Raw genomic sequence first — 19,825 nt, forward strand, 5'->3', positions numbered from 1 at the left:
TTTCGAGGACAATCAATCCTATTAGATGTAATTGACAATGATGGGTTGCTTCAGAAGACTAAATATTTCATATTTTTCATCCCGATCAGGCAAACTAGTTCTTTTATATATATCTTTAAAAGTTACAGAGGAGATCATAAAACAAGAAAAAGTCAAAATTTTAAATATGACCTTGACCTTTGACCTCAATTTCATTTTTGTGAACACATGATCTCAAATCAATATACCTAAGATCTCTATCACTTACCATTCATGCTATACATTAATCTACCACTTAAATATGTCAAATAGAGGAGGGGAAATAACTCTCATACGCAGTCTTTGTACAGCTTTTGTCATAAGTGGACAAAACATCCTGAAGATATATCGAGCAATTTGGTTAAATACATTTGTCGCTTTCTTCAGTGTTCGTGGAGATAACTACTACATATTGCAAAGTTTTCGGTTAAGCACTGTGTTTTTCAAAGGCACTTACACTGTACACGTGCGATGTCATATACAAAACATTGATTATTACTCCAACTTGGTACATGATATGGCCATATGGTCTTTTGCAAAATACTAATCTTGAACGTCATACAAATTATCACGAATCAAGACGCTGGTAATTTTGGGGTGAACCCCCTGAGGTATTCACGCTTATATATATTGATGAGTTTTGGAAGTGTATATGGGCCATTCGATATCCGTGGAATAAATGCTGTCCCTCTACCACGCAGCATTATATATTTCAACAATCAAATTTAATTTGCAGATTGGAAAATAAAACAATAAAGACTAGGCTGCAGTTTAAAAATCGTTTACATGTTAGAATCTTTTTGCCTTTTGACAAAACATATGTGTTCTTAATAATGTGATTGTTTATTAAATATCAAGTATAATATAATAACACAATTATATAATTCATGCTTTGAGATACACGTTGTGTGTGTAGTATTTAATACGGCGTGCTGTTGTGCATTGTGACAATAAACTTGGGAATACGGTTAATTGATTTATAATGTCCCAGAATAAACCGATCATTTCTGAACGTTTATTATTTGATATTCTGTATATTCATTGCAATGGATTAATTTTGAACAGAGACTGAATTTATTCCTAATAAAATAATTTTACATAATTAGAATGTTCATATATGTTTTAGTCAAGTTAGGAAAAGAGATGTTTTATTAGACCAAAAAACCATTTCAATTTTAAAATAAACTAGAACACACCCGCGAAATCGCGGGGAAATAGAGCGTATTTAAACTGTAAAAAAAAAATACTGACTGGAGAATTTCAGGAGAGATATCAAAAGTCAAAGGTACTTAGGGACTGGGCACATTTTTTGCCCTCCACCTATTTTCAAAATACCGATTTTTATACCTTCTGTTTTTCTGTAATCTATGAACATGCATATATACTTTAATTGCTATACAGAGAATTTCAGGAGAGGTATCAAAAGTCAAAGGTACTCAGGGACTGGGCACATTTTTTTGCCCTCCCCCTATTTTCCAAATACCGATTTTTATACCTTCTGTTTTTCTGTACTCTATGAACATGCATATATACTTTAATTACTATACAGAGAATTTCAGGAGAGGTATCAAAAGTCCAAGGTACTTGCATATATATATATATATATCAGTGAACGCCATGAATAGTAAAGAGCCCCCCCCCCCCCCTTCCCCAAACCCACCCAAGATAACCATTGGAATCTATAGTAAATTATAACAAATACAGTTATTCAGTTATTCATAGTAAATGTATGTATACAGAAATATATCCGCAGTGACCGCCGTTGATAGTAAACCATAGGCGGATCCCAAAAGGGGGGGGGGGGGGGCGTTGAAAAAAAATTTGTTGATTATATGGGGAATCACTGAAGCATGAGAGGAACGCCCCCCCCCCTTTTTAGGTCAGTCAGTGCCCCCCTCCCTTATGAAAAGTTCTGGATCCGCCACTGTAAACTAATTGATAGTAAATAGTATACACCTATTGACTGGGTGTGAGGGTAATAGCAAGTTTGTTGTCCCTGAGGTACCAACTATTGCTCGAGGCAAACTTGCTATTACCCGCACACCCAGTCATTAGGTGTTTTATTATACTGAACAACACAGCCATTAAGTATTTTATATATATACCAAATAAATAATTTTCTAAAAGTGTATATATATATCATCTGAAAGAAAACAAAAATGTCACATAACTTTATATGCACATGATGAACTATACTTTTTTTTATAATTCGTTTTGTATTAATAAATATTTCATTAATTTCAATCAAGACAAGAAATACTTATGTTAAACTTTCTGTGCTTAAAAAAAATTCTAGCTAAAATACACCAAACGCAAATTAACTTTTTATATACGGAGAGCGAACCCATATTAAGAATAAGGTACTATATTTTAGATCTTTAAAAAATTCCCAGTGAAGATTTTTTTTTCTTTTTTATAATTGCTTCTTATAAGTGAAATTACAATCAACACAAACAGATTCCACCGTTTACAATATTAGCGGGAGTTTGACGTTGCAAAGCATACGTAACCAAGCAGAGTAGTCAATGACATCATTATCGTCCAATGAAAAATAAGCATGAAAAGTACGGGAAAGATGATTATGAAACTATTAACCGGTGTAATAGTCTTTGAAACTATTGACTGGCAAATGGTTCTGTGGAATGAAATAGCACAACTATTTCATTACTTTTTATATAGAAAAAACACACTGAAGTATAATAACAAATATTATTCATTTTCGTTTTCCTCCCAAAATAACCCAAACTGATACACGTTAAGCAAGTATGATACATGCTAGAACTCAAAATGATAGCAGAAAGCAAATTTATATACTTTATTCATAGTCTTTGTATCATATGTTCAAGGTACAGAAAAGGAATTTATAGTAAATTATAACAAATACAGTTATTCATAGTAAACGTATGTAAGTATGTACAGAAATATATCTGCAGTGACCGCCATTGATTATAAACCATAGGCGGATCCCATGGGGGGGCCTGGAGGCCCTGCCCCCCATTTCGTTGAAAAAATTGGTTGATTATATGGAGAATCACTGAAGCATGAGAGGAACGCCCCCCTTTTTAGGTCAGTCAGTGCCCCCTCCCTTATGAAAAGTTCTGGATCCGCCACTATAAACTAATTGATAGTAAATAGCAAATATTATTCATTTTCGTTTTCCCCCCAAAATAACCCAAACTGAAACACGTTAAGCAAGGATGATACATGCTAGAACTCAAAATGACAGCAGAAAGCAAATTTATATACTTTATTCATAGTCTTTGTATGTTCAAAGTACAGAAAAACACAAACCGGAAGTCTAATCTGACTTAAAGTTTTGTCCAATGACGGGAAAATATCCGGACGCATTCTTTTTCGTTTTTATCCCAAAATAACCCCAACTGAATGATCATAAGAATGGATGACAAATGCGACTATACATGTTACCTATAGGACACAGAGGCATGATGATTAATTTATTGTGGAAGGAGGAGAAGCGACACCCAAAATGAGGTCTTCTCGTTTAATAGTATAGATGCATTCAGATTATAATGCAAACTGAATATTTACGTTTATATTATGATTGGTTTGTGCAATTTGTATTATACATACGGTTTCGTAGAAACTGGAATTTGCAAGTTAGGAAAAAATGATGAACACTCCGAAGTTATAAATAAAACAATCGAGCCTTAACATGTATAATCAAATAGTAGCTGTATATTATACATTTTTCTTTTCCAACCATACAACACTCAAAACACTGCTTTCAACTGACTTGTGCTGGAACTTGCACACAATTACTTACTTTTAATAAAGGTGTTTGAACATCACCAATATTCTATTCAGTCAATTATTTCAATTAAAAAACAAACACACAAAAAATCGGATGGTCGACCCGCCAGAAGTTTTGGGTTCACGTATTGCTTTTTTTTTAAAGCAACTTGTTTTCAATAATGATGTTTGGGAGGAAGAATAAATTCCTAAAAACTGTAAGATTGAGTCTTGCGTACTAAAGCTTTCGCTACAGGAAAAAAAGTGGTGGTAGGGACTCATTTTATGTTTTAAAAAACCCCACTAAAACAGTTCTACTAGTACTATGTATAGCTTAACATGTCAAGAGAAGAATTATTTGACATCTTACTGAATGAGTATAATTATTAATTATCCGAAATATTTTATATCTGTTCATGATTTCACTGTTTTGTTTTGTGTTGTTATACTCTTTTAGTCGTGCTTATTATATATATCATGTATATGGGCGTTTTTCAATAAAAGCGTACATTTCAGACCTAAAAAAAATGGAAAATCAACTTGTCTAAAATTTAATTTCAAGAGTTATTTTGAATACCTCTATAATAGACCTGTTTGTAAACAAAAAGTGCAATCTTAAATATTCTTTAAAATGATATTATTTTCATAATTTGTGTACTGTTTCGTAGGGGACATGTCCCCTACGAAACTTCTTCTAAACACACATATTTTTTGCAATTTTAAATGTTTCCTATAGACATTCCAGTTTGTTTACTTTAAATACTAGAAAAATATCATTTTTTTTCTGAATTAGGGAGCTACCATTTGATTTTTATGGGGGGGCTAGGATGAAATTTGAAAAAAATAGGCAGGACAGGAGTTTTGAGTAAAAAAAAAAGGCAGGATGAGAAACTTGTTAAAAAAAAAAGCCAGGATGACAATTTGTGTAAAAAAAGTCAGGATAAACTAGTAAAAAAAAAGGCAGGACCGAATAGTGTAAAAAATAAAAAGGCAGGACAGAGATTACAACTAAAAAAAAAAGCAGGACAAAATTTTTCATCCTAGCCCCCCCATAAAAATCAAATGGTAGCTCCCTTAGAAAATCATTTTTATCGATAAAGATTAGACAGTACTTCACATATGAAGGTTCAACTCATGTTACGTAGTGGACATTTTGATGCGTTTCGTAGTGGACAAAACCGTTTCGTAGTGGACAAAAAGTTTCGTAGTTGACATCAACCCTATTATATGTTAATAAAAACATAATAAAAATTACATGAAACTAACCCTTGTTATTTGTTTTGCACGAATATAATTGAAAAAAGATTAAAAAAAGACTACATGGTAGTGGTAGTGTCCACTACGAAACGTTTTTCTCCCATACTTGTTTCGTAGGGGACCGTTTCGTAAGGGACGTATTCGCATGCTTTATTTTTTTCCCACAATCCCTATATTGCAGTAGTAACAAGACTGATTGTATTCATCAAAGCATTTATCAAGCTGTACACTGATTTTTTTTTTCATAATTTTAAAACCAGATACTGAAGGAGATTTGACCCGTTTCGTAGGGGACATTATCAAAAATACGGTATCACTCTGGTCCATTTGATGTGCTCAATTTTTCTTACCAACAATTTAATTGCCGGTATAAAAGCATCACTTCTTTTGCAAACAAAAATTACATTGATTTTATAAAACTGTTTATTGGCAAATTTTAATGACTTCGTTTCGTAGTGGACAATTTGTGAGGGACACACCTTCTGAAATTAAAAAACCTATATTGAAAGCTGTTTATTAGAATATGTTGGCTCTGAACATACTTTTGAATTATTAAAGAACTTATGTAAAGTAAAAAAAACATTAATTTCTTCATTTTTTAACGATATTTTAGAGTATGAATGTTGAACAGGCGGTCTAGGGACATGCCATTTTGGTTGTTTTGGACCATTCAGGAGTCAATATCTTATCAATCCCTCTAAAAAATAAACTGTTTCTTTGCTTAAAAATGTTAAATCTAATTCAATGTACTGACTGCACAAAAAATTACTTGCAAAGATCAAACACATTTTTTTAAAAGTGGCTAGGACAAGAAAATACGTTTTTATTGAAAAACGCCCATATATACCTTATTCATATATTTAACAATAGTACGGGAGCACATGTATTTGTTTTAGTAAAACACGTGTGTTTGTTTATTGTTTACATCAACACGTGTTTTTAGAATACCTGTAATGTTTACAATACAATTCCATTGGACAATATTTTGTCGCATTGCGACTTAAAAACAGGTATTCTAGGTATCGTATGATTTTTGGCCCGTGTTTCTCGTGCTTGTTGTTTGATTAATAGTTATCCCATAAGGACGCGGTGTGTCAGTGTAAGATCACCCCGATGGCCGGAGGCCAGAGGGTGATCTAACACTGACACACCAAGTCCGACTGGGATAACTATTTTACATCCAAGCTGTTTTAGATTAGACGAAAAACCATTTACAATTCATAAAATCTAGTTTAGAACGCCACACAACCATAACAATATGCTTAATATATTACTATATGATGTATACCCTTTTTGACCCCCAAACACGATGAGTAGATATCAAACAATGTCAACTCGCCCCACTTGCCAATCGGCCCACACTATATCGCCACTTTATAAAAATATCGTCCCAATCTTGTTTACCGACTTGCCCCACTTTGAAAAAGTGTAAAATCAAATTGAACAATCAGTCTGAAAACTTACAAATTAACGTAAAAGGTTAAAACCCCACTAAATAAAGGTTTGACAACTCGCCCCACTTATAAAACATATCTTGCTTCCTTTAAGTATGTCAAATTACTATTATTTCGTATCCAGTCCTCCTGGTGTAGTGTTATGTGTCGTGGCTTGATATGCTAAAGGTCTTGAGTTCGAATCCCAGCATATCCACTGGATTTTTTCTACGTGAATTTTGATAGATAGTCTTTTCCGTAAAATTAATTAAGTTTTATAGTGGATTTTACATTCCCGCCAAAATGTTACAGAACAAAGGAAAGCATGCATAACAAAGAAACTCAAACTAGGGTGATCTGGCAGGGGTGATCCGGCTCAGATCACCCCTGTTAGAACAAAGGAGCTGGGATGTAATATAAATTAAATGGAATTTATAATGTTATTATTCGAAGTACTGCCTTACGCTGGTTAGCATACGCCGTACTTCTGCATTGCCTGTATGACCCCCCCCCCCCCCCCCCCCTCCCAACCTATCAACTAGACCATCTATTGTTTTTCATGTTGAAAGTAGTAATTTAGTTACAATGATTTATTTAACTTGTATTTCTCGTTTTGTAGATTGGTGTATATTTTGTATATATTATGGATGGCTGACTGTGATCGAGCCAGTATGACTGTTTTTTAGTAGTGTCTCAATAATGAGAATAAGCCGTTGTGTGCTTGGATGGCTTTGAAACGAACTGTTTGATTTAATATTTGATTTACATTCGTTAATAAAAGTATGCTACCCTCACAAGGAGAGCTCATTTCTGATACATGAGTTGAGTTTTATTCTCGAGGTTTTATTGTATAAATAATTTATGTTCGTTTATTAAGTCTGGCGAATTAGAACATACTTTTGGTTGACCTCTTCCAGACTCAACACAATTCGTTAGTTATCAAGAGCAATTTCTCATGACCTGCGCATATATATAAATAAAATACACATCATGAGGTTCCAAAAAAATGTTTTTAAAGTGTTTTCTATAAATTATTACAGTCCTAGAATTTGATTCATCCAGATCAAACAAGCTTTTTAAAAATCTACTACTTGTATTAACATTTATTTTTAGATTGACAAATATTTGTTGTATTTCGTATAAATAGGTCAGTATTGCTAAACACAATTTTCTAGTAGCAGTGTGATAAAAACACATGGATAGTTTATTAGTAAGTATATAATATATAGAATAACATTTGTTGTAGCAGAAAATTATATTGTGTATAAATTATACATTGATTATGTATTATTGATTGATTGATTTACGGTCGTGTTAATATTATGCACAAAAATAGAATAATTATTATTATAGCATGCATAGTACGATGTAGTAATTTGTAATGTTTTACACCGATTAGTCATTGCACCCATCCCGTACTGACAATTTACTAACATATTCACGCTAGTGCAGCTTGTTTTCAAACCAGAGATTGTTTGAGTGTTGTCTTCTAGGCGAGTGATATGAGAGCCAAATTTACATTTTTAATGCACCTACCTAACACACGGCTAAATTATATATCACTAGAAAGCTAAGAATGTGTACTTTCTAAATATCCCGGTCGTCAAAAGAAATTATGGTGCATTTTTTTTAAATCGAGGTCAAAGGTCATGGGTGCAATTTCAATTCACGGATACTTCCAGTTGTAAAATCGAGTCAAAACAAATGCAAAAACGAAACAATTTTATAGGAATGCTGTATTACTGTTGGGAAAATATATTTCTATCATAATATTAATTAATATTGGTTGATTTTAACGGTAACGCATGTTAAATATAACGTTTTCTCTCGGAGTCTTTGAAAATCAACATTTAAGTCACACAAATGTATCTGTAGTCGCCCTTGCATTATCTAAATCATATAATACCTCCATATCATTTGATTGCACGTATTTACAAACATATATATCTGCAAATTTGATATAAATAATCCGAAACAAAATATTTGAAGCAAGGGGAAAATATAACATATGACGTATTTTTAATTGTTTAGAAAAGTCCCATGATGAGCTGTTTATTAAAATTGAGGAAGCGAATGGTCTCCTGTTAGTTTGAAAGCCTGACAACCATAGAGCAGATTTTCTTTTATATATGTTGCAATATGTTGATATATAAAAAGAAGATGTGGTATGATTGCCAATGAGACAACTATCCACAAAAGACCAAAATGACACAGACATTAACAACTCATACATCACTAAATCAGATATGATAAGAGTACTAACAAACATAACTAAAATGAGTAAAGTGCTACTGGTATATTTATATCAACAAAATTTTACTTCAGTCGGCCGCCGTGTACCTTGAGATATATAATTAATCAAACAACACTTGACAAAGTAGTTTGTACTCTTTTTAAATAGTACACTAGTGATGACGTTCGGCTACTTTGGCACTAAGTATTACGGTTTTTTTTATCGTGTTTCACCGCTTCAAACGGAGGACAAGGCTATCCTAATATTGAACCTTTTATTTGGCTTTCTAATGTTAAAATCCCGTAGTCGAAACGTCGGACCAATGGGATGTTGGACCATTTAGGTGTCGGAATATTGCGATATCGGAATATTATAGCTTCATTTTAACTTGTAATCTCATCATTCTTATCGGTCAATATATCAATACAAAGACAACTTCCTTGGCATGGGCATATATCAGTACACGCTTTGCCCTTTTAAATATACATCTTCAGAGGTTTTGCTCAAAGCGGACACAAGATCTACTATATACAGATTGAATTAAAAATTTGGAATAGACATGAGGGATTTGTCAAAGAGACAACAAGCCACTAAAAAGCAGGCAACGGCCAAAAACCACCAATGGGTCGTCAACGCAGCAAGAAACTCCCAAACCCGGAGGCGTTCTTCAGCTGGCCCCTAAATAAAAATGTACTACTTTGAAATGATAATGGACGTCATACTAAGCTTCGAAATATACTCAAGAAGTTAAAATAAAAAATCATACAAAACTAAGAAAGGCACGATGCTCCTGACTTGGGACAGGCGCAAAATTGCGGCGGTGTTAAACATGTTTTTGGAAATCTCAACCCTCCCCCTATACCTATACCAATGCGTGAACAGATCAAATCTGTACAAAGTTGGATGACATCATACCGGACCGATGTTGCCTTTTAGCCAACCAAAGTCATACGGAGATCTTTTATTGTTTCTGTAGTTGGGTCGACATTGTCTTGGATAAAATTTTAACCCCCAGAAGAAAAATAATGCCATGTAGAATGTATACCCCATTTTCATTGTTTCTAATCTCCTGATCAGTCAAACTTGTTAATCAATAGTTATCAAAGGTGTGTCCATAAACACGGTGCATTGGTAGTGATAAACCTAAATGAAAAAGAGTAAAAAAAATATTTATAGATAATATACATTCTACTAAAGCCATACATCTAAGAACTTTGTCAATAGGAATATCGTACGCTTTATTAACTGCCGCAGATGTGCCATCATCCAAAAGACAACACAGAAATGTTTTTAAAGCAGGTGGCATAATTTCAATTGAATAATCCAGTGAAATAGTTTTAGATAATGGATATTCATCTGATTGGATTACAACTTTACCCTATATCTGCTTCCGTAAAGTAGCTGCACTAAGTGCTTGCAACCAGTTTCGCAGTCACTGCTCAGATCTTTAAATTTTACAGACCGAATATCACAGTCATTTTAAACGAGTAATTTTCCGTCATTACGGCATAAGACAAAATTATAGAGCTACTGTATACAATATTGGATGTACCTTGGCCTTGTTGAAGCTGTATACATGTAACTATGAAGCTGATAATATGTTGTGTAGTTTTCTCGGCGGCGATCCTCGGGCAGAAATTAAGCCCGGTTAACTGATCAAGTAATTGAAGTTGTTAACCAGAATACTTCCTTGTGTACAGGCACGTCATCTTTAATCGTCGAAATGTTAGTAAAAGCTGTTTTATGTTTTAAAAGAACTAAATAGCTCTTTAATTTCTGATTTCAAATTTTGTAGCAAATATTTAGAGATGCAAGCTCGATGGTATAAAGATTTAATAGTAAAATTATCATGAGTTATTTTGTAAATCAGATCATTGTAGGAGATATATGTAGTAACACTCAATACAGCTTGAGTTTGCTCCTCAGAGGATACGTTATGAAGTTGTGTAACTTGCTTATAGGCTTTATACATTTGCAAAATATACACACAGACAAATCAGAATGAGTTGTAGATCTACTGTCCTCGTTGATATATGAGAAGATCTACTGGTCGGTAGAATTGGTACATGTAGTACAAAGTCTTTGTACAGACAAAACAGAAGTTGATAGGTTGTGCTTACTTTTGAAATATTTATAGCAACTCTTATGATATTTTGTATTTTCAAATGGGATGTTTTCATTTTTTTCATATTCATCGACCAGTCTTCTGTAAACTTCATCTTTTCGTTTTCCCACTGCGGCAATACAACTGTATCTTCATTTAAGTGTTAACTACATAGTTTCTATGCAGTAAATATATGACAGACTATGCATCTGTGTCAATAAATGGATAGTTTTTTTGCTTTTCAGCAAAGTAAGGGTTTCATTGTGAACTGGACTGTGAAAATTTGACACGACTCGGAAGATTTTCTACAATTTTCCGATACGATTCCTTATTTAGAAAGAGGTGAATTCTACAGAACTCAAAAACTATGTTTTACTTTTATTTGATCTTTATTTTGGACGATTTTATATCTATTTAAGCTACACTGAAGTTAAAGATAGAAATAAAACCGTTTAAATATGATTTATCGTACTCTAGTAGCACTATTAAGTACACGGAAATCGACTAATATATTCAGTAAAAAACGATAACGAAATAGATAAGGGATTACGGAAATTATAGTGATTTTACCCAACATCATAAAATTACAGAAATTCGTGATTTTAAGAAATGTTGAGATAAAGTCTTGATCTTGAATGAAAAAAACGATAACTGATGAGTAATTTGGTGTCATCTAAAACGGATAGATTGCAAAAACATTTAATAAAAATTTAATTGTAGATCCGAAAAGGTCGGGATTATGAAAATTTTCGTACAAAATGTCAAATATTTAGAAGGAATAAAAAAGCATGCGGACTTACAGTTGTAAATGTTGTTTTTCATTATTTTAAGAATCTAATTCACTTAATTATTCTGTCTAAAAGAAGAGATACGACTAATTTCTTTTGCTTGAAAAACATGTCGTAATTATATAATTTTCAACTAATTTCTGAAATAAACGTCAATTTTACAAAAACTGCACCGTACGATTTTGTGACGACCGGGCAAAAATCAAAGTTTAATCATTATTCTTTCATTTAAAAAAAAAAATAGCCGTGTGTTAAGTGGGTGCATTAAAGTCCTTAACTAGACGTCTTTTTCAAATATTACACTCGCCTATTCGGCAAATGTTGGTTATAAAAATATACATGGACATCCCTGTCCGTCTCCCACCCGGCGGCAGTAAAACGCTTGTCGTTCGGCTGTAAGGGGTGTATAGTGGCGGATCCAGAAATTTTCATATAAAGTGGGGGCCCACTGACTGCCTAAGACATGTAAGAGGGGGGCCCGCTCCGGTAATGCTTCAGTGATTCCCTATAATCCAACCAAATTCTTCCCAGAAAGGGGGGAGGTGTGGACCCCCTGGCGCCCTCTATTAAAATCCTCCTCGGGGTGTACTACTGATGAATACGCAGACACGTCCAGTCGAAATGGGGAAACATTCTGCTCCTATTTAACATATTTTCATTTAAAGTGGTAGTAAAAATTTCTTATCCCTTCATCCCAGTCAACTATTACATGTGATCACATGTATACCATGTATACTGAGGAGGGGCAATAGGGGGTCCGTTAACATGTTAACAACACCTCGATTTGGGCAAAAACAGTTAAAAAAAAATGCAAAAATGCTGATAACAGTTAATAAATAAAGTAGGTTGAAAACAGTTAACAGCTTAAATTGATCTCAGAAAAAGTTAACAACACCTTGAAAAGGGCCATAACAGGTTAACACAAAAAGGTCATTGTAGGTAGATCTGAGTACAATTTGGTAAAATGCCATGACTTTTAACGAAAAAAAATCCAATTAAAAGTAACCATAGCTATAATTAAAATGCAGACCCATAGATTTTGAAAGAGCAGGGTCAATAAAGCAACAGTAGGAGCTGACTTGTAAGAAGTCTATCATAATGCATTAAACCGGCAACATGAAGCTACTTAAAAGGAGGGAGGGCGGCATAGCGGAATTAAAACCGCCCTTGACACAAGGTGAGGAACGAATTTCACAAATCCAGAACTTATTATACCAGGTAAGGAACAAATCTCACAAACATGGAACTTATTTTACTAGGTAAGGAACAAATTTCACCAACCCAGAACTTATTTCACCAAGTAAAGTGTGGAACTTATTTCATAGAGATGGAACAAATTATATAGAAATTGTCTGTGAAAAAAGTTCTCCCAGAACATATTTCCTGTGAAATTAGTTCCACTGGAACTTTTTTCACAGGAACAAATTTTGGCTCACATATACAGATGAACAGTGAAGGATGAGCCGGAGTGGGTCTCATTTGGGGTCTAAGCGTGACGCGGGATTGCCGATTTTTTGTAAGCATGACACGTGAAAGTGAAATTATTGTGTCGTGAAAACGGGATATGAGGTCTTGCGGGACCCGGAAAATAACAAAAAAATGAGAATTGCTTACGTACATAGTGTAAGCGGGATACGGGAATCTGACAAAACAGTAAGCGGGATCCGGGATCAGAACCCCTCAATGATACCCCCATGAGAGAGGGACATCAAATGCATTGATTGTCAAACAAAAATGGGGTCCAACTTCCAGCCAACCCCCCCCCCCCCCCCCCCCCCCCCCCCACACACACACACAATGACCCACCACTGTTGAAAGGACTTCAGGTGAACTTTCCCTGTGTTTGTTTTTCTAACAGGCAATAACAAGCTTAATATGTATAGACTTCAAAGCTTATTAATGTCACTGGAAATTGAATATTTGAACATATGTTATCGAACATTAAATTTTGCTTAAAATAGTGGCTATACATTTTACACATTCCAAAAAGTAATAAAGTTGTTCATAAAACTATATGTACAGTTTTTGGGGAAAGAGGGCTTCAAGCCGTCAATTCCCTAATGGGGTTGGCCAGAGTATCATTCCCTCAGGTCAATCATTTTGTTTTGATAGTTTGGGAACCCCCTCAAAACGTCATACTGAAATTGAATGATTACAAGGAGAACAGATTGACTTTAAATACATTTTTTACACATTTCCCTTCTGTTTCTCGTGAAATTATCGTATATTGAACTTTCCCTTACACTATATACGTTTCTTTTACAGTCCGGAAAAATCAGTATTACGAAATATTCTAAATATATCTAACTTAGTGACGTCATTGTTGGAATGCCACACTACACAGGGATATCCTTTATTCATTATAAAAATCATTCACAGTATTGTATACTAATTAAAAATCCGTATTTGTTAAATGTAAACCTAATGGTGTTTGCTGTAGTGTAGATGATTCACACACCAACATGCAATGCTTTTGTAACGGAGGGGGTCGGTGACGACACCTCCCGGGACGTGTAGTGGCCAGTACTTCGCCCCTTATTCGATCCTCGGGATACCTGATATCAGATTATGGCTGAACAACAGACAATATTTCAAATGAAACTATATTTTATTTACAAATGTACAATAATTGCATGAATTTAAACAAAGTCGGAAATAAACAGGAGTCAGAAAACTTTCTTAAATGGAGTTCAAAAATAAAGTAATTTCAAATGTAAAAATGAAAATAGAGTGTTCCCAGAGTTAAGTCTTTTAAGTAAAATAAAGTAAATTTGCTTCGCGTTGTGTTTTAAAGTAGCAAAATTGCACCAAAAAGGGGTGACTAACTCTGGCGAACTGCACCGAAGTGGTGGCTAACTCTGAACTCGGGTGGCCTGATGAGGTCGGCGAGTATTTGGAGGCCTGTGCAAGGCCGACTCCGACTGAATATCAAATGATATCCTAAACTTGTCATTAAACAGGCTAACTTTTACATAAAAGGTACTGAAGAAAAGTTAAATAAATGAATATTCTTAAAACATTATTAAAACATCAAAAGTTAAATACTAAAACAGTTAAATTAACAATCTTTACTTTTATCTTACTATATTTAAATCAAATTTAACTTAAAATAAACATTTAAATACTAAATAATTAATCTGTCCAAATTAAGGGGAATTAATCAGGCACATCAAAGCACATCTATTACACTTTAATCTGAGGCTATAATCAGACAAGTAATAGCTTTTCTAAAAAGCTTGCCGTATTTTAGCTGATTATATTGAGATCAGTGGTTTGTGAGTATGTTATTTTTATTGGAATATTGCACTCCAAGCAATATGAATGCATAGCGCTTTTTTTCTACTAATTTGTGATTTTAGTTGTATTATTGGTGGACCAGGGTTATATTAATGGAAGGAGACTTGATAAAATGGGGAATGATCGATATTTATAATAAAATGCATACTGTGTCTATAATCAACTTGATAAAAGAGCATATAACCTACATGTACTTTTGAGGATTACTACTTGACAAAATGGACTAATACAGAAGGCCTTTCAAATTTGAGAATGATACATCTTATACTTACATGTATAGAAGTGATTGATATCTTTAATATCTGACTTTTGTCTTTGAAGATGCAATTAGTTTTGACGGTACAAGTTAAATGTTGTTATTACTAATTTCCAGATGTAGTAATACTTGAAAAAGATGGTTTTATGGTAATGGGATTTGAAATGAAATATTAATTGCAAATCATTTTCTTCAACATGTTGTCACCTGTCTTATATTTTTGAATATATCACGTTGTGGTTTGTGATCTTGACAATTTTTTTTTTAAGTTCCAGTGGCGGATTCAAGGGGGGGAGGGGTTTGTCCGATCAATGCATTTGAATAAGGACATATAGTTGGAACCCCCCCCCCCCCTTTGTCCTGGGTTGGAACCTCCCCTTTTTAAAATGGCTGGATCCGCCCCTGATTTCTGTAGATGAGAGCTTCATATTAGTATTAGCCTTTTATAGTGCTTTATATTTGGTTGCACATGTAATCAAGCTTTTGTTACTTTGAATATTTATATTTTCATATCTGATGGCAACCATTTCATGTTATACATATAGTCAGGATTATTAGTTAGTTTTACTTGTTAATGTTTATTGTCATGATCAGTGGCGGATCCAGAAATTTTATAAGTGGGGGCTGGTTGACTGCCTAAGAGGAGCCTGCTCCCGTCACACTTCAGTGATTCCTTGAAAAGGGGGGCCCCCTAAATCTACCTCTGGTGATTGATATGGACTAAATAGAATTGCTGTTTGGTGTGAACCAGGCTTTGCGTCGAAGACCATACTACAACTTATAATGGTTTACTTTTATAAATTGTGACTTGGATAGACAGTTGTCTTTGGTACTTTAATATGAGATCCATTTATATCTATCTACAAGATTGAGAACATTTTTTTGTAATAAATTTAAAACATATATTTAATTCTGTAATACCTGATAATATTTATCAGTTATTTGTGCTTTTTTCATTTGATGTTTACTCTCTGATAATGTCAGTATAATTTGATTGGTTGTGATAAAAAAATTGGGTCAGTTTGCAATTGTGGATCTTCTTTCCCCTTTCATTCATAAAATTGCGCATGAAATTTATCACAAAAATTGCACCAGTAATTTGGTGAATGAAACACTTGTCATATTGTTTTAAAGTCAGAAGCTGAGTTAGAGGGTTTTTCAGGGGGGGGGGGGGGGCTGGGCTGCCCCTTTTATTAGAGAAATTTGGTTGTTTATATAGGGAATCACTGGAGCATGACTGGAGCGGGCCCCTTCTTAGGCAGTCAGTGGGCCCCTGCTTATGAAAATTTCTGGATCCACCACTGAAAGTTTCAGTAAAGTTAGACTAGCTTTTTTGACATATTATGTTGAAATTTGAACAAAAAATGAATGAAAACCCTAATAATTTTTTAAAAAATGCACTATTATTAAAAGCTTTCCTTGCTTATTCACAAGGACGTGACATATCCTCCATGCTATTCCGATCTGAGTTTTTGTTCATACATAGTCTGGTGCTGTTCCAATGCAAGTAGTCTTCTTTTTTTTCTGTTTCTTGAGAAGTATTTGGTTTACCTGTTCAGTCACTATAAAGTGTTACAATTCATATTTAAAGGCAACACATAAATAGTGACCAAAAAGGTACCGCTATCACATGAGAGAAGCTAGGAAAAGTAAAATGTATACATTTTAAATATTTTTGTGGGAGCATGAAATGTAGTACACATATAGATAGATATTCATAGACCATAGAACAAATAAGCAAACAAATTCAAAGGAAATGTAAATGTAAGATGAATAATGAAAAAAGATGAACCATGGCCAGGAGCCCAAACTTGACAGCATTTGGTGTTGAACAGGTTAAATGTCTGCATTTACAATAAATATAGCCTTTGTTAGAGGTGAGCCAGGTCATCTTTCCCTTAATCAGCCATATTAAAGGTACAATGTAACCGCATATTTCTGGGCTGGGCTGAAAATTAAATGAACATGACTTTGAAAAATGCTAAAATTTTTAGAATAAAGAAATACACCAAATCTATTGGGGAGACATCTATTAAAATGTTTGAATATGAAGTTGACAAGAACTAAGCTTTTCAGATAATATACATGTACAGACTATAACAATCAGCCTAAAGACTCTTTGCCTACTGAAATGTTTGCTTACACAGTGCTTTCCTAAAATGATTTAAAATCAGTGCGATAGTTTTCATGAAGAATGCTGAGCGTACAGGTATTATGACAAAATAATAATAATAAATGTTATGTTACATGTATCTACCCAAATAAGTACAATTATATAAAAATTCTTGACTTCTAAAACAATGATTAATCTCCTGATTTATATCTTATCACTCTATTTCGAAGCTGTGTGAAAAATAAAGAAATTTGACTTATCAGTATGCTTCCATCCACTGATGAAAATTCCATCTGAGTTGATTTATTATTTATTATTGTGCTTTGAATACACCTTATTGCTACAATATGTACATGTCCGCCATTACTAAATGTACATCACGAATGTTCCTAGTCAAATAATTATGACGTCTGGCAAGGCTATTTTAATTTTTTTCTGGGACGCCTTCTTAGAACTGACGTCTGGCAAGGCTATTTTATTCTTTTTCTGGGAAGTCATAACACGGAAGCCATTTTTTACATATGGACTTTGAGAGTAAATTTTGGGGGGAACTTTGCGACCTAATTTATCGTAGGAAGGCGTCCCAGAAAAAAAAAAGTCTTGCCAGCCGTCATAAATTAATTATTAGGACTAAAATGTTCCACGTAAAATTTTGATGGTATAATAATAAATATCTGATCAGTGGCGGATCTAGAAATTTTTATAAGTGGCGACCCACTGACTGCCTAAGAGGGGGCCCACTTTAGTCATGCTCCAGTGATTCCCTATATAAGCAACCAAATTTTTTCCCAAAAAGGTCAGCTGGGACAATTCAGGGAGGAGACTTCTCCCGTCATGCTTCAGTGATTCCCTGCATAATTAACCAAATAGTAATTATATCATCACGAAAAAATGTACTAATTGTAAGACCTGATGATGTGAATAAATTGAAATCAGACATATCAAATGCAGTTCTCAGTCCTGTTGATATATCAATGGACAATGACTGCTTATACTATAATAGTCCCAGGTCAAACAACCAAATTTTGAACCGCCCTCTAAATCCGCCTCTGACAACTCATAAGAATCATCATGTATGAGTATACATCAAACTGTCTACCCCACATGCGAACATCTTTTGGGAGCTCGCTGTGTTGCAAGTATTTTGGGTTTGAAGGAAATAAGATGCATGTAATTTGCTGCCTTCAATAATAATATCATCTATAGTCGGGATCCCTCTATATAGTCGAATACGTCCAGCTAGAGGGGTTAGATCTGAGACCAATATGTATTATAGTACATGTAGTCTCAGGTTAGACATACAACTGTATCGAGCTTTGTTGACACAGGCACTTGTTTCTATCCATAAGAAGGTCGACTATCCATATAAATCTATTTATATGGATAGTCGACCTTCGTATGGATAGAAACAAGTGCCTGTGTTTGTTGATATAAAGTCGTTCACCTAAGGACATATTTTTCTTATTTTTTCTGTACACTTAGCTTTGATTTTTTATTACCATGCATTGTCAAGCTTGGTAACTCATAATTGTTTCTCAGTGATAATAATGCACAATACAAAGTAATTACTGTATGGGATGTCAACAGTAAAATTGCAAAAGCTGACACAATAGGCCACTGTAACCCTTGTCGATAACTATACCGTGATGCTTGGTGTAGGCTTCTTTGCACACAAGGAACCATATGGCTCACCTTGTGAGTTTTGTATTCTTCTAATCAGTCAGCTGTTGTTCTGGTTTTGTTTATTTACACCAGAAATCAATGAAGCGATGAAAGCGCGGGAAATAACATCTCCGGTAAATTCCGTGATTTTAATATTTTCTAATCAACATGTACAAGCAATGAAAAATAAATGGTTTATATTATTTCTATACTAAGAGCATACGTTTTGTGTATTTATTCTTTGAAATCTATGCTTACGAAGAAATCTAACATTCAGTATCTCAATCATTTAATCGTTTTAATATACACTGTTTAAAGTGTAGATTGTGTGTATTACTGTTCTTTTTTTAAGTAGATCAATGATACATAAATATACAGCCTCGTACCAAAATTGCAACATAATTTCAAGATAACATGATTTTATTATCACAGAATTGTATTGATTTAATTGATTGCACTAAATTGACAGTGCTTCGTTAATAAACATTATAGCTCTTTACGATAGCAAATGAACACTTCATTACAATTTATACCGATGACCTACTATAATGATTTTTATCCGACCGCACATACGGACGCGTTGACACATAATGCATACCACTCATTTATAGCCAATCAGACGTTAATATGACCTTCATTTCCCCCATAATCATTCCGGAAACAGCCACGAAGCAGCCATTAAATAGTATTTATAACCAATGAAATACCATTAACAGTTTTACCCGAACCTGACGTCTAGCCTCTGACTAATCAGACCGTATCACCATGGTGATACGGTAATAATTTGTAGGTCAACTTTCGCGGTAAACAATGTCAATGGGAGAGAAACGTCAGTTTTCATTGTTTCTGTCAAGTTCTGTTTTTAGAATCTTCCTCCAATTCAGGAGCACCTCAATTGATGAGTACTTATACAC

General features: G+C 34.0%; 1 protein-coding gene across 2 annotated transcripts in view; it reads left to right on the plus strand.

Annotated features, from left to right (window-relative positions):
• Positions 1–7,574: 7,574 nt before the first annotated feature.
• The window catches only part of LOC139481725 (uncharacterized), a 30,886-nt gene continuing 18,635 nt past the window's right edge, over positions 7,575–19,825 (plus strand). Inside the window, exon 1 of one of the 2 annotated variants that reach the window (XM_071265213.1) lies at positions 7,575–7,668. In XM_071265213.1, the coding sequence (XP_071121314.1) occupies positions 7,654–7,668 (15 nt within the window). In that variant the 5' untranslated portion in view covers positions 7,575–7,653. The remainder of the gene's footprint in view (positions 7,669–19,825) is intronic. The other variant, XM_071265214.1, reaches the window with a different exon arrangement.

This window comes from Mytilus edulis, chromosome 7 (assembly GCF_963676685.1).
Source record: "Mytilus edulis chromosome 7, xbMytEdul2.2, whole genome shotgun sequence".
NCBI classification, from domain to species: domain Eukaryota; kingdom Metazoa; phylum Mollusca; class Bivalvia; order Mytilida; family Mytilidae; genus Mytilus; species Mytilus edulis.